The sequence below is a fragment of the Amblyomma mixtum genome, chromosome 2 (assembly GCF_055824585.1).
Source record: "Amblyomma mixtum isolate Tamu chromosome 2, ASM5582458v1, whole genome shotgun sequence".
In the NCBI taxonomy this organism is placed as follows: domain Eukaryota; kingdom Metazoa; phylum Arthropoda; class Arachnida; order Ixodida; family Ixodidae; genus Amblyomma; species Amblyomma mixtum.
This window is the reverse complement of record NC_143013.1, coordinates 126,591,073-126,607,524: the sequence shown is the minus strand read 5'-3', so window position 1 is coordinate 126,607,524 and position 16,452 is coordinate 126,591,073. Positions and strand designations below refer to the sequence as shown.

The 16,452-nt window shown below is 45.3% G+C and overlaps 1 protein-coding gene across 3 annotated transcripts in view; it reads left to right on the top strand.

The window, feature by feature from the left end:
• Positions 1-16,452, top strand: part of LOC149360801 (galactosylgalactosylxylosylprotein 3-beta-glucuronosyltransferase S-like) — a 37,732-nt gene that overhangs the window by 5,131 nt on the left and 16,149 nt on the right. The window contains exons 2-3 of one of the 3 annotated variants that reach the window (XM_089572518.1): positions 5,864-5,959; positions 9,012-9,235. In XM_089572518.1, coding sequence (XP_089428644.1) covers positions 5,872-5,959; positions 9,012-9,235 — 312 coding nt within the window. In that variant the 5' untranslated portion in view covers positions 5,864-5,871. Of the gene's footprint in view, positions 1-5,842; positions 5,960-9,011; positions 9,236-16,452 lie in introns of all 3 variants that reach the window. The other 2 variants (XM_089572519.1, XM_089572520.1) reach the window with 2 other exon arrangements.

Here is a 16,452-nt window from a genome sequence, read left to right as displayed (position 1 = left end):
CGTGCTTTCCAAAGTACCCGTTTCTCTTCGTCGTTCAGTGCACTCTTGTGTATACATCTTCAAACATCCGGAGTTGTTGAGACAAACTTGTGTCATAGTTGCCACCCTGCAAGAGGGCATTCATTACTGTTATAATTAAAGTGCCGCTGACATTGCTTGCGTTTTTCCTGCAGTGCCAACTGCTCAGCCTTTCAACTGCTGTTAACGCCTTAGCATCTGTCCGGCTTTGCTCGTGGCAACTTACTAGCGGTAGTCTGCTCGTATACGAACACATGGAAACTCTTTCTGACTTTCTTTTCATCGGCATTATCTGTAAGCCGAAAGGCCCGAATGCCTGTTTTGATATTAGAACGGCGGAAGAAACATACAAGGTGGTTGAGCGCACTTTCTGGGTCTTCTAGGGATTAAATTATTTTCTTCCGAGTGTCTTATTGGTCGTAACATTTTCTCAGTCGAGAACGGTAGGCGAAGGATGACAACATCAGTTTTTCTTTTTTAAAATCTTGGAACGGAGATCTGCAGAGAAGGTCTTCGCGACAAAGCGCGCTCACTGCTACCATTCATGAGACTACGCGTAAGGCTGCGCTTGACCTTAGCTCTTTGCGAGGAAGTAGCGCTGAAGCTTGTGGATTCACGCCTGATTCTTGAACTGCTGTGTGCTCTGATGGTTGAGACCTTCACAGTTGCATTCATCTCAACGCGACACAGGAAACCGAACTGTATTCGGTGGAAAGGTTGACAGCACAATAGTTTATAACTGCAACAGTCTTCGGTGACATTTTCAGGCAGCGCTGAAAGTACGGGCTGCTACTTTTAGACACCTCTCTTTCCCCTCTTCTTGTGATAGTACGCTGCCATATTTCTCAGAATTATATTCTACAGAAAGGCACAAAAAAACGGGCTCCTCAAATTGTTCCTGACGCGATAACAACAAAAGCTTTTGATGGTGAGTATTGGCATTGTGATGGCTTTAATAACTTTGCTTTAACCTCATTCGGTCCGATACGTTATCGGTAATTTCTTGTGTGCTCTTCTCAGAATCCAGCGTTTCTTTTAGAAACTCTTTCTGTTAGAATGTTCCTTAACTGCGGTCTCGGATACCTTGGTTTTCGATTATCAGCAACAAACTATCGCTTCTTGGAGCAAAGAATTCTCAACAGCCACCGTGCGCAGTGAAATGTGTTCATGTTGCTTCACGCATTAGACTTCAAAGCTGCTTACGTCCGTCGCTGCTTCATCTTAAATACACCGCAGTGCGTGTACATTGTTAGCTGAGTTAATGATCCTCGCTCAAAGCGAAAGAAGAATATGGTTACACAAGGCAAGTTCTTTTCCACATGCCACTCTGTTAGAAGGTCATCCGTGACCAAGACGTTCTCATCGGAACGAAAAAAAAATCGCGGATACTGTCTTTTTTGCCCGTGTGGTGGTTCTTTTTTGTATCTGGCAGCTTTTCGCACAGCTTCTTTAGTGTTTGCTGATGCTTCATCCTGAGGAAAGCCAACCGCTAATGTTTCCATCAAACACGTTGTTTTCTAGCCTGAGTGTTTTACTCTTGCCCTGAGGAGTCCCGGGGATTTAAAGACTACTGTCGTGTTCGAATTCCGCAGGTCCCGTGCTGCTCTGCGGAGACGATTTTGAGCAGATGGACGCTTTACACCTTTCAGGTGCTTCTAGATTGTCTTCAGATTGGTCATCATAACCTATACGTTTAATGTTTAGTGTACATTTCATAAAACTGCCTTCTTAATCAAAATATTGCTTAATGTCTCAAACAGTCTATTGAGAATCTTAGGCGGAGAAAAAAGGGCGGCGAAGTGTTTTTTGATTTTCGTGGCCCCGGCTCGGCAGCAACGTCCGCTTTCACTTTAGTCGATTCATTCTTCCGCAGACTTGAAAGCAGGATCAATGCAATGCAAGGAAAGAAGTCCTTGACGTTCACTAGTGAAGCTTACAGAGGACGATATTCCGACATACGCTGTCGTTGGTCGGAGCACCCCTCGTTGTAGCGTAGTGGCTGGGAGTTCCCGCCAATGATGCCGCGTCTTGAATGCAGGCATTCTAGAATCATCAGGTATGAACCATTCATGATGAGAGCTTCTTTTGTGCTTTGCAGCTGTGCATTCGTTGTGGCAGAGCATCAGGTTTAGGTCCCATACTTTATTGAAATGGCCAGAGTTCAAGACTTGTCAACACAGCAAGGAAATAGAGCTTTCAAAGGCCTTTATATTAAACTTCTGCGAAGAAGACAGGATAGCGAGCCAATATGCGCTTGCACAAAGGGGAGGTTTGTCTTCAATGTTTTACTATTCGCATGTAGGAAAACCGCCTGCAACACAATGATGCTGTGGTTGAAATCGTTGACTTCACTAACGTTATTTCGAGGGATTACCGACCTCACATCAGCATGACAGTGTGACCTGACGTGAACCATACGCCCCACTTTCACGTTCAGGTCAGTTGGATGGGATGTAAACCTCTTGATGCCTGAGCTTCAGAAGTTTTCTCCATTTGATCATCAGTTACTTCAAACAACGTTTAGTTGCGCAAACCTCCAAATTAATAAACCAATAAATACATTTAGCAGAACGTCAATTTGGGCTAGATGGTGCATTATTTGAGACAGAATTTAGCGCATGTCCTGTGTCAGTCTTTCTTGTGTACGTCTTGCGTAACGCCATTACCATTTCTGTCTCTAATAAATACATATCTTATATAAGTCTTTCGATATCTCGCACATTCAATCATATGACAGGTGTGTTTCAAATAATGCGTACGATCATTACTTTCTGAATTCTTTAATAGTTGAGAGTTAGGCCAACTTTGCGCGAACGCTAATAACACTGACGGAAACAGTAATATTTTCCTCAGGCGGTATTATTTACGACCACTGCTCTGAGTACACTCCATACGGCACCAGCTTGGAAATAGCTGTGGAATTGCATTACCTACAACTGCATTAAGGAAGAAGCACGAGAAACGTAGCTGAATTACTTGAAAAATCATTCTATGCCGAGCCTAAAGGTCGTAACCTAGTCCATAGCATATCACAACGCTCAGACAGAAGACAGGGCTTGCTGGCAATTCATATTTTGCGGAACAGCGCAGAAAAGGACCCTGATATAAAAAATAACTCGACGACACTAGCGCTGTATTCTTGCTTGCGCTGTTCCTTAAAAGAATTTCACAAGGACAGCTTGATAGGGATTTTGCATCGGCGTAGACTTTTCCTGCGTCTCGGAATCTAGAAACCAGGAACTACTGCTTTCATCTGATACGGTAAGGAGAATGGGAATTCGTGGGGCTATTGATTTGAGTTTATTTTCCCGGTGTCACTAGGAGAGGGCCGAGGAAAATAGCTGCGAGAGCAGCTTGATGAGTTCATCGACCTCTGCAGCGCGTGGCAGGAGATAGCAATGTAGGAAAAGAAGTACGTATGCAAAGATAGAAACAAATCAGTCACCCCTACAATGTGGGGCAGCAACCGATAAAGCAGCCAAAAAACAAAAACAAAATGAGGGTCGATTAGCGTAGTTAGCCCAAACGCGAATTAGGTGCGCTAACAGTTCGGTTTTCAGGCAGTAATTTGGGCGAGTTGGTAAGTATTCATGATATTGTCACGACCAGAGGAGCCGTGAAGGTAGACGTCGGGAAGAACCCAAGACCGGGAGCCTTCTTTTTAATTATCGAGCCAGCTTCCACCACACAGAACAGAACAGCGCGCCACGAGAGCCCACCGCCGCTTCGTCGTCGTCTTCGACTCAGCGCGGAGGCCGCGCGGCGCGTTAGGCGCGTCGCAATATTGTTCACAGCGCAACAAGAACGGGAAAAACGAATGACGAAAGAGTAACACAAACAAGCGCTGACTATCAACTAGTTTTTATTGAAGAACAGAAGGGGTATATATAGAAACACTTATCAAGCACACAGACGTTTTTTGGAAGGCACGTGGGAGCCGCTGCCCTTCTATGGCAGGTGCTGCCACCGGTGGGACTTGGGTTGCTTGGGTTCGGTTACGACCCCGGGTTGCTCTTCCTGAACAGCGTCTCATGATTAATTAGGCTGCCCCCTTACAAGGTGGGCAGGCGCTCACCTGCCCACTGAATGGGGGCCAACCTGCCACAAAACTGGCTTCGAACAAACACACAAACAGAGAACCAGACAAGCATTTAAAAAAAACAACGGCTAAAAGCAGGGAATGTCCACTATAAGTGCTAGTGCGCTAAAAAAAAGAAGGCATACATGCGCGCAAAACAAACGAAAAAAAAATTAGTGATGGAGAGGTTTCAATGTAATTAAAGGAGTGCGATAAGTTTAAAATGCGCTTTTCGCGAAATATCAGCATTGTCGTTGGTGCGTGTGTTCAAAGTACGTGACCATATGCTCTTAAAGCTTTGTGGGCCATATGCAGTACGACATGTTTCAACATACCAGTGTTCCGGGTGTCTGCTGTGAAACTGGCGTGTGTTAGTTAGTATGCAGGTCTGCTAAGTGGCGCAGGTGGCTGGTATTTTTATCTAGGCCAGTTCTGTATGTGTCAAGCAGTCTTAAGTGGTAAAGGTCAGTTATTTTGACTATACTATACCGATCGAAAAGCTCAGATGTGGGCGAGAAAACTCTGGTGACATATTGCACGTTAAACTTTTTTCTGAAGCAGACAAACCTTGCGTTTATTAAATGCTGTGGAAGTTCCCCAAACAAGCTGGCTGTAATTCAGGCGTGACAGGAATATAGATTGACGCAACACAGGTTTTACATTACATGGAAATAGATATTTATGTCGATTTATAATGTCAGTGATACGAGAAAGCTTTGTTAGTACTGAGGTTACATGGTGATCCCAGCTCAAGTGACTCGTGAAATGGGCACCTAACACACGAATACTTCATGCAGCATCAATTAATTCTGAGCTGAAATGCAGATCATGTACAAAGGTAAGAACTTTATTGTTGCGACGAAAAAACCCACTTGTTTTACTCTCATCAATTTTAAGATGGCTCGTAAGTGACCAGTTTTTTTCAAGTCGCTTAAAGACATACTTGAATTGTTAGTTACGTCCAGACCGTTCTTAGCGAAAACAGCAGAGGTATGTCACCTGCATACTTAAGATATTTAGCACTCCCACACGTGGTAAGAATGTCATTAACATAAAAGGTTAAGAAGAAGGGGTCCGAGGATGCTGCCTTGGGGAACGCCCGCTGTAATCTGTCTGACTGATGACATGGGTGTTTATGCTGCCATACTAAGCGGTATTTGAGGTAGGGTGCTTGGAGTGAGAGTATTGTGCCCCGGAGGCCGTATCTCTTCAAGTTTAAACAAAAGCCGTGCATGGTAAATGTAGTCAAAAGCTTGTGAAAAGTCAATATGCCTAAAGTGGATCCTTTTGTTCAAAAGCATAAATAATACACTATTTTAAATGTAACCATGACTTTTTTTTTTTCAACCACGTCTTCCAGGTGGAACTGGATCACCCCTGGATAACGACGTCATGCACATTATATGCAGGTTATAAGAAAATGTACGGAGAAGATAGAAAACATGCTGAAATTATGTTGAAAGCATGCGGATTTGGGCATATTCTTCATTTCATATGGACTCCGTATTCCGACTATTGCGTGCGCGCCGTTCATTCTAACGTTTCAGTTGAGATGCGGGAATTCTGGGAGGAACTTCCATATGGTTGAAGTATATTTGGAGCTGTAAATCTCTCACTGAAGCTTCTTGTAACTCTTGGAGAGGAGGTTTTCTTGCTTGTTCATGACTTGTGGTCACGCAAGAACTCCGTGGCCAATCACTTTCGGATTGCTCAAGGCAGTGAGCAACGTTCTCACACATGTCACAGTGTTTGCTTCGCCGCCTCCAGCCGCAGACATGCCATGGTGGCGCTTCCGGTGCACTCTTCGGGCGGCCGTCTGCGCATGCGTGGCAGCTGCTCTTCTCGTCGCACTGCTGCTTTGCAGTAAGTGGATGCGTGTGTGTGTGTACCGCGGTTTCGGTTGAAATGCTGTGTGTGAAGCTGCTAAAGGATAGCGCAGTTGAAGGCAAGAAGCTGCGATTTTATATGGTTCATTGAGAAGTTAACCAAGGAACACGTGTTAGCGCAAAACCCTGGATAAAAGGCACGTACTATTAAAGTGGCTGTGATACTGTTTGTCTACTTTTCGTCAGGTGTTCCGCGCAAAAACATTATTTGGCCACGTCAACTCTCCCAGCATTGTGCCATGGTGAATTAGAACGGTTATTCTTCATGCTTTCAAAATAAGCAGGAACTAGGCCAAGGAACATTTTGAGCCAGAAAAATAGGTGAGGGATTCGATACTGCGCCGCACTCTCAGAAGCGATGCCATTTGTTCTTGTCCTCATTTGCCTTCTGTCCTTAATTGCTCCGGACTGTCGGATAGCCTGAGCTTTCACGTGCTGCCTAAGGAGGATTTATCAACAGCTCTCTTTTGTCACGTTCTGCACCAAATGTTGTCATAAGCGACGCCATGAAAAAAGTCTCAGAATTCAATAGTTCAGGATCACTTTAATGATTCCTCGGGCCTTTGAGCGAAACATACCACAAAAGCCTACACCTGCTTTTTGAATTGTTCGGTTTCTGGCGGAAGGTTTCACGCAGGCTATTTTTATTTTGCAGAGGGAATCGTAAAACTACTGAGCAGTCACTTTTACAGTTTAATCAATAACCGTGGCACAAGCTAGTAGTCATGTAAAACGTGCAGAAATTTTAGATGGCGAACAAAACCTAGGACGAAACTAAATTTTTCAGAAATATCGGAAAAATACTCAAAACAAAGTAATGCGCACAAGTAACTCACAGGTAAGCCCATAGTCTGACAACTAAAATATATTTTTGCGAATTCAGGCTTTCATACACTCAATATTACGCGGACTTTACAAGGACTGCTGCTTGCTCGCATGTGGTATCGGTGGAGGATACGTCTTTCTGCACTCTTAGAAATGGTAGGCAAAGGGTGGAAGTGCTTAGCAACACTGAAAAATATATAATGAGCCCATCACACATGAGGTGATTGCTCAGTCAGTACAAGGAGTCGTTCAAGGATCCTGTCTGGTTGCAGCCTCTCCAGGAGACATTTCAAAGAACCTGTGAGAATCGGAAGTGTACAGTCGAAAGTTGACAGCACCAACAATAAGAACGAAGTTGACAAGCAAATCTATTAATATACTTCTATAAAAAGGTCTGTGATGTAACTATACCCCAGTTTCAGACCAGGTTTGAAGGCGCGCTCCCTCAGATACAAGAGACCAGTGAGGCAGCTTTCTTATTTAGGACCAATGTCAGGTGGAATTTTGCAAGCTGTGAAGGCTTGAATTGTTGTTGCTGTCAAGGAACTCGCAAGGCGGGAGACGCCTGGATTGTGAATATAATATGGTGAAAAGGCGCGAACAAAAAAGGCAGCTTTGCGATTTCGGTATGTTCTCTTATGTTGACCAATAGGCGGCGGTGATGAACTTTCTGTGCGGCTGCGTAGGGCCTTATCCTATACACTGCTACCAAAATTTATGTTCCCAGAGGTGATATCTGCGGGGATTTCATAGGCGACAGGGGAGACTGACAGTGAGAAATTGTTTGCCATGCAGTTACAGGCAATGCGTGCACCTTGGAAGCTACAAATTGGCGATCGTGAGCCACCTATATGCCACGTCTGAAAGCTGGATTGTTTCTCTAGAGTAGAGTGTTTCGTTTGGCCCCACAACCCCACGAAACCAAACACTCTACAGATGGAAAACGCGCTTTTTGAGCGGTGGGAGGCGCTGCTGACCAGCGATAACCTGGAGGACCAACGGGCCCTCATACAACAGGTCCACAGGGCAGCTCAACACAGTGGAGCCCTGGAATGAGGGCCACAACCGCAAAGTCTCGCACAGTTCTTCCTTTTAATCTAGTCGTTCCCCATCCTCCTCCACCCTAGCGTAACTTATTGCTTCTGTCTCATGTACAAGTCAGTTCTGGTAATACTGCTGCAAGGAAAAAGAGCCTGAAACGTGTGACGAGGTACAAAAAGGCGTTTTTATGCAAATTTTGTTTCCTTTGAAATGCAAGAAAGTGTTCTCAGAGTGAACCACTCTTTTTTTTTGTCTTCATAATCATACTTGGCAGTTAGTGCTTATAAATTTTTCTACGAATGAAAAACAGAAGGGCCGTGATGTTTCGAGGGCCGGAAATGAATTTTTTTTCTTAGAGGAAAAAAATATTCTGTCCTGGCTTAAGTGTAAGCGAGTTCCGTTTTAAAATTTTCCCCATGTGCATTCAGGTACTGGTGGAGAACAGAACGCTGAGACATTTCTTATATCATCTTGGTTCCAGCTCGGGTAGTTGTGCACCGTTTGGAATTTATATAAGTAGCTATGAGGCTAATGCTCCGAGTGCGCGGTTAAGGTGCCATTTTATTGGGTCAACTCTGTTAGACGGAAGGCAAAAGGCACAATACGAGAATGCAGTAGGCCGCAGGCCGAGAATACATGGACGCCGCAATCATTTAAGCTTATTTTGAGAACAGGCAAGTAAGGATGATGTCGTAGCTTAACTCTGAATTATTTTGGAGCTCAACAATAATGCCGAATGAAAAGCACTTTTTCGGCTTTTTTCTGACCCATATGTTCATTACACTTGGAATATTGGTAGAAATAATTGTGGATTATATTTGTTTCGGGAGAGCAAACCACGCCCGGTTTATTTTTGAACTTTCCATGCCTCACGAAAATGACCAGAAAAAAAAGAAGCTTTTTCCCTTAGCCCTCCGATAACTACTGGAATTCCGGTGGGACGCAAAGCTTATTCCCCCCCCCCCCCCCCTCCCGCCCACCTTGTACTTTTTGAACAGGAGGGCGCTAAAGGGCCGAGCGCGTGACGGACGTAACTGCGAAATCTCTGTGTCCGCAGCGCACGAAGGCGATAAAGCCGCGACTGTCACAACCTCACATTGACACTGAATAAGGTGGATACCGGAAACGGTTCCTCTTTCATTGAGAAAGCCTGTAATTTGCAGGATTTCATGCACCTTTCCCGTCGGCGTGGAGCTTAGCAGGGTTCCTTGACAACAACGGCGGTGGACCAATGAGAAGATGGGGCCCTACGCTGTACGTGGTGACGCCCACCTATCGCCGGGCCACTCAGGCCCCCGACCTGGTGAGGGTGTCTCAGGCACTCCTGCTGGCCCAGGCGCGCATCTTCTGGATCGTCGTCGAGGACGCCGACCAGCCTTCGGCACTGGTGAGCGTCCCCTCAGCAAAGGTACCATAGACACGGATGAGCCCCAGAGGCCCTTGTAGCGCAGGAACGAACCCTCGAGCAAAAGTCCTCCAGACATTCTCTCCTCCTCTCGGGCGAACGAGGGGCACAAGTGTCACTAAAATGTTGTTGGATACTTTTGTGCGTGTATTATAACGAGCCACTCTCCTCGCCTTTACTGCCCTTTCCTGCTTTGTGTGGTCACGAGGGGCAGTTCTGCCTTGTAGTGTGCTGAAGGGGCATTGCGCTATAACTGTCGTCATATCATTTAATTCGTCCCTCGTAATGGAGGAACGTACCGAAAAGAACAAGTAGCTTAGGGCCAGGTTGAATCAATAACTGCCAATCTTCGTGTCCTCTCGAGGAAGAGGAAGCAGAGATATTATAACCACTTATCAGCCACTCTTAATAGGTATTGTTGAAGGCTGATTCCGGCCCTCCACAACTGCAGCGCACATGAATGCGACGAGAAACCCCTGTGAATATCGTAGGCAACGCGCTTGGAGAAACAGCAGGAGAAACAGGACTGCTGTTGGGAGTGTAGGATGGTAGTAAAGGTGGCATAAAGCGGTATGTACGAATGCGACAGAAATAAAGGCAAATATGCTATTCTTCTCTGACGAAATTCTACACTTAGAGACAACTTCAGCGTCCAAGTAAAGAGCTAGGGAATGTTGTTTCATGTCGAATTGAATTCACGTGAATCGTAAATGCGATGCAAAGTCTCCTCGTTCACATTGAAATGGATCATGGGATCCGCTTCATTTAAACTTAAACTTCCTACGAACACATCAGTGGTTGTCATCATTTTAAAATCTGGCATAACCCGCTTGATGACGTCTACAAAGCAATGAATAAGTAAATTGGAAGAAATACGAAGAAAGCTGTAGGGATTTTCAATAAATATCATGTCTTGAGTCCTCTAGCGATTATGATGAGCGATATCGACAATAAGCAACAATGGCGTAGCCAGAAATTTTATTCGGGGGGGGGGCTCAATTTGTAGCTTGAATATATATATATATATATATATGTGTGTGTGTGTGTGTGTGTGTGTGTGTGTGTGTGTGTGTGTGTGTGTGTGTGTGGGTGTGTGTGTGTGAATTATGGAAACGCTTCTTTTAAGTAAACATTTATTGGGAGTCGAGGTTTCGGACAGAGCCTGCCCTTTTTCAAGACTGAAGTTACATTGTTTTTGCTTCTCTCCTTAAAGGGTCTTCATCTGTACAGGTGTTCAACACATGAGCCAAAACAAGCAGACGATGCAGGAGGAAGAATAGCTGAAGGGACAGAAAAAAAGAAAAAAAAGAACAAAAGTACACAAACGAAACAGGGAGGGAGAAGAGTAAAGTCGGCGCCCGCCACCCACGTATGCGGTAGCGAGGAGAAAAGACGAAAAAAAACGAAAAAAAAGGAGAAAAAGAAAAAGCGGGAGGGGAGAATGGACGGCGAGCCTGAGTCCGAACACAGCGGGCAGCTAGTAAAATGTATGGCGACAGACAGTGCCCGAAGCACAGAATAGATTTGAGATGCACTCAAATGTTGTCCATTTAAGCGAGTAAACAAAATACAAAGAAGCAAAGAGGGGGGCGGGGGAATTTCCGCCATGTGTAACTCCTTTGGCAGGATGAGTCAAGGCGGGCAGAGTGGAATTTAACTAGACACACGTGGGGTGTAGATACGCTCCGATGCGCACACCCACAGAAGCAACAACCAAAAAAAAAGAAAGGAGAAAAAAAGGCCGGAAACGGAGGCAGCTTTGGGGAAGAATTGTCGTGTGGGGCCACTGTGAATGGCGGGAATGCTTAAGGTTCTTTGATTGCGCCGCTCTCGTCAAGATGGTCGAACGGGGGAAGGTAAGAGCGCGGTGTGCGATGAAGACATCGGTGTCAGCGTATGGGGGAAAGGAACGGCCGAGGTTTGTCAAGATGGCATTCCAAGGTCAGTGGTGGATTTGCAAGGGGCGTATTGAAGACAAAGCGCTCAGGTTCTCATTAATGCCTTGGGCGATTGTTCCAAGCTTATAAATAAAGTACGGCTCGCGTTGCTCCCGTTCACGGGTGTTGTTGAACCCACCCTCTAAGACTGTTAATTTAAATGCTTCAAATGGGTGTTTTTTGTCATTAACGTGTTTTGCCAAGGGGAGGTTAGGTAGAGACAGGGCATGAGCGCGGTGGTTATTAAAGCGAATTCGTAGAGGGTTAACCGTCGGTCCAATGTACTGCATACTGCACACACCGCATTCTAGGTGGTAGATAACGTTGGAGGAGTCACAATTTAAGTCGCCGTTGATTTTCCATTTAAAGCCTGAGGCTGTGCTTATTGCACAGCTTGTTATTTGCATATGTTTGCAGACCTGGCATCTACTTTTGGCGCAGGGTCGGCAACCCAACCCCAAGTGGTTATGTGTTTTTGAGTGTGCAAGAATGTTTTGAATGTTTTTCGCTCGTCTGTAGACTACGTGAGGGGGAGTAGTGAAAATTTTGGCGAGGCGCTCGCTTTGTTCGAGAATGTTGAAATGTTTTTTAAGGATTTTGTTTACGTTGGGGGATTTTTTGTGAAGGTGAGTACCAAGTTTGCCCGGTGATCTCTTTCTTCACTGCGTCGACGTCCATGTAGTATTTCCTCTCGGTTGAGTTTAGATGCCCTTTGAATTGCTAAAAGAGTAGAAAACTGAGCTAGTTGGTTCATACTTCTTGGTGGGAACAGCCGAAGTAATAAAACGCAGACACAGAAAGGAACACATAGAACGTAGACGAAGCTGACTGTCAACTAAAATTTTATTGGAAAACCCGCGCTTTTTGTTTCCTTGTCAAAAAGATCTTGCTTTAATCTCCCGTGGGGTTCGTTCAAGAAGGAAATTTCTTTTCTTGATAGAGAGATTGATGGTGTACTAACGCACCGCGGTCCTGTTTCCCGTATCGCCAATGCCTCAAGGATCTCACGTGTCACTTGGTCTGCATACCTTTTCATAACTTGAACTTCATGCAACTTGGGCTCACACTTGCGCACTTTTTTGCTTTTTTTGTTTTCTTTACAATCTCTGCAATGCAGGGCTAGATTGCTGCTTGGGGCACCTGATAGCGATGATGCATGTTCCCTTATCCTATCATTAAGGCACCTTCCCGTCTGCCCTATATATTGTTTGCCACAAGCCAGAGGGATATTATAAACCACAACTTTAACACACTCGCTGAATCTTGTTCGGTTGTTTGCTCTGCACCGAACAAGGCAATGAGCATGTGTGCTCGAGTCAACAGGCAAAAGAAGCAGCAATGCCAGATCGCACACCGAACAAGATTCAGCGAGTGTGTTAAAGGTGTGGTTTATAATATCCCTCTGGCTTGTGGCAAACAATATATAGGGCAGACGGGAAGGTGCCTTAATGATAGGATAAGGGAACATGCATCATCGCTATCAGGTGCCCCAAGCAGCAATCTAGCCCTGCATGGCAGAGATTGTAAAGAAAACAAAAAAAGCAAAAAAGTGCGCAAGTGTGAGCCCAAGTTGCATGAAGTTCAAGTTATGAAAAGGTATGCAGACCAAGTGACACGTGAGATCCTTGAGGCATTGGCGATACGGGAAACAGGACAGCGGTGCGTTAGTACACCATCAATCTCTCTATCAAGAAAAGAAATTTCCTTCTTGAACGAACCCCACGGGAGATAAAAGCAAGATCTTTTTGACAAGGAAACAAAAAGCGCGGGTTTTCCAATAAAATTTTAGTTGACAGTCAGCTTCGTCTACGTTCTATGTGTTCCTTTCTGTGTCTGCGTTTTATTATTTCGGCTGTTCCCACCAAGAACTTTGAATCGCATCGTCGACAATGGCGGGGGGATATCTTTGCTTGGTGAGGACTTCTCGCATGCGATTGGAATTCCTCACGAAGTCTTGATATTGTGAACAGATTATTTTAAATCGATGTGCCTTAGAGTATGGGACACTTGTTTTCGAGTGACGAGGATGACAACTTGAAAGTGTAAGTATTGTTGACGGCCCGTCGGTTTTCTATATACGCTGGTGTTAAGTGAGCCTTCCTTCACCGAAATCTCCACATCTAGGAAGTTAATTGTGGTGTGGGAGTACGCGTCAGTGAACGATATGTTGGGGTGGACAAGGTTGAATTGTTCAATAAAGTGTAGGAGTTCTTGCTCTGTGTCATTCCAAACTAAAAAAATGTCATCCAGATAGCGTTTGTTTAGGGTGGGCTTGATGAGAGAATCTTGCAAAAATTTAGATTCAGTACTATGCATGAAGATGTTGGCGTAGGTGGGGTTATGACCATAAAGCCAGCAGATAAAGCAGGCGGTATAGTAGTCATGGATAGTAAAGCATACATTGAGGAAGGCTTGAGACAGCTCTCTAACACTTGCTTCTATCAACTTCTTGAAAAAGACCCAACTCCACAATACCAACAATATATAGCAGAGACTCTGGATCAGCTTGCGCAAAAAGGGGACATAACCCTAAGGTTATCTAATGCCCTCACCGCAGCACACCCGTCGCGAGGTCGATTCTACTTACTACCGAAAATCCACAAAAAGGACAATCCTGGCCGCCCTATAGTATCTGGCATTGGCACGATTACGGAACCAATTTCCAGTTACATTGACACATTAATCAGGCATATTCCAACAACACACCCATCCTACATACGAGACACAAACCATTTCCTTCGCGAAATAGCAGGCCTTAAACTTCCGGAAGGAGGCTTTCTGGTAACATTAGATGTAATCTCACTTTACACTAACATTCCCCATTCCGATGGCATCAGATGTCTGACCGAAGCATACAAGCAAGATAGAAAAGAGGAGTCCACTGCTCCACGTGTTCTAGAAATACTTGCGAAAATCGTACTCGAATACAACAAATTTGAATTCAACGATCAACACTACTTACAAATTAATGGCACAGCCATGGGTACAAGGATGGCCCCCACCTACGCCATTATCTTCATGCATAGTATTGAATCTAAATTTTTCCAAGATTCTCTCATCAAGCCCATCCTATACAAACGCTATTTGGATGAAATTTTTTTAATTTGGACTGACAAAGAGCAAGAACTCCTACACTTTATTGAACATTTCAACCTTGTCCACCCCAACATATCGTTCACTCACGCGTACTCCCACACCACAATTAACTTCCTAGATATCGAGGTTTCAGTGAAGGAAGGCTCAATTAACACCAGCGTATATAGAAAACCGACGATCCGTCAACAATACTTACACTTTCAAAGTTGTCATCCTCGTTACTCCAAAACAAGTATCCCATACTCTCAGGCACATCGATTTAAAAGAATCTTTTCACAAGATCAAGATTTCGTGAGGAATTCCAATCGCATGCGAGAAGTCCTCACCAAGCAAAGGTATCCCCCCGCCATTGTCGACGATGCTATTCAAAGGCCATCTAAACTCAACCGAGAGGAAATACTACATGGACGTCGACGCAGTGAAGAAAGTGATCACCGGGCAAACTTGGTACTCACCTTCACAAATAATCCCCCAAAGGTAAACAGAATCCTTAAAAAACATTTCAACATTCTCTAACAAAGCGAGCGCCTCTCCAAAATTTTCACTACTCCCCCTCACGTAGTCTACAGACGACCGAAAACATTCAAAACATTCTTGCACACTCAAAAACACATAACCACTTGGGGTTGGGTTGCCGACCCTTCGCCAAAAGTAGATGCCAGGTCTGCAAACATATGCAAACAACAAGCTGTGCAACAAGCACAGCCTCAGGCTTTAAATGGAAAGTCAACGGCGACTTGAATTGTGCCTCCTACAACGTTATCTACCTCCTAGAATGCGGTGTGTGCAGTATGCAGTACATTGGAAAGACGGTTAACCCTCTACGAATTCGCTTTAATAACCACCGCGCTCATGCCCTGTCTCTACCTAACCTCCCCTTGTCAAAACACTTTAATGACAAAAAACACCCATTTGAAGCATTTAAATTAACAGTCTTACAGGACGGGTTGAACAACACCCGGGAACGGGAGCAACGCGAGTCGTACTTTATTTATAAGTTTGGAACAATCGCCCAAGGCATTAATGAGAACCTGGGCGCTTTGTCTTCAATACGCCCCTTGCAAATCCAGCACTGGCCTTGGAGTGCCGGCTTGACAAACGTCGGCCGTTCCTTTCCCCCATACGCTGACACCGATGTCTTCATCGCACACCGCGCTCTTACCTTCCCCCGTTCGACCATGTTGACGAGAGCGGCGCAATCAAAGAACCTTAAAGGGCCACTGCCCAGGGTCCGGATATTTTTGAAAAACAAGCCCACTGCATAGATGAGGCATCGAAGATAACCTCTGCAAAATACTAGAGCCATGCGCGCCCCGAAAAGCTGCGAAAATTCAAATCAAAGCCCGCTCGTTCTTTCCTTCAACAAAAACGGGCCCGGCCCACTACTCTGAACCCCGCTGACGTCAAGGGGGGCTACTTTCGCTGAAGGCACTCCATTGGTGCATCGTTCTGACTAACGGGAGAAGATTGGGCGTAGCCTTGGCGTCGCGTCGTCTGCACAACGCTTTCCGCAGCGCCTTCTGTTCTGGCTCATGCCTACAAACCCGCATGAAGGAACAAAAAAAAAAACTGCGGAGGGAGCGTGCGGCGACAGCCTTGAACTCTTGCCATAAAAAGTAAAAAATAGTAAAACTGAGGGAGTTGGTTCGCCCCCCCCCCTCCCCCCGCCGTGATCACCTCACGAGACGCTCTGCGTACGCGCTCCCTTCTCAGATTTTTTTCTTTTATGCAAGCCCCCCAAAACAAGGTTTTAATTACTAGTGCAGCAGAGCCTTTCCCTCGCTCGCCCACTTGACCGCTCCGCACACACACCGCTTATCTTTCGTGCATCTTGCGTACGCCTTGACTCCAATGAATGACATATGCTTTGGAGGGGAGAAAAGACACAAACACACAGAACACAAACACGCATGGAGAAAAGCAAACGGGCGGTTGCTGGGTCCGCGCTTCGCCGTGTGTTTCGAACACAACCGACTTCCGCCCCTCCGCTCGTGAAACGGTGGGGAGGCCTAAAAGAAAATGAAAAGGTGGCTCGTTAACTGGGAATGACAAACAGATGTATGAAAGGATGCGCTCGCTAACAAGTCTAGGTGGTCGAGCCGATCGCGCCTCTCGATCGTTCAGTGTGCGGAGAAAATGCAAAAACCAAGAAAAGAATTCTATTGA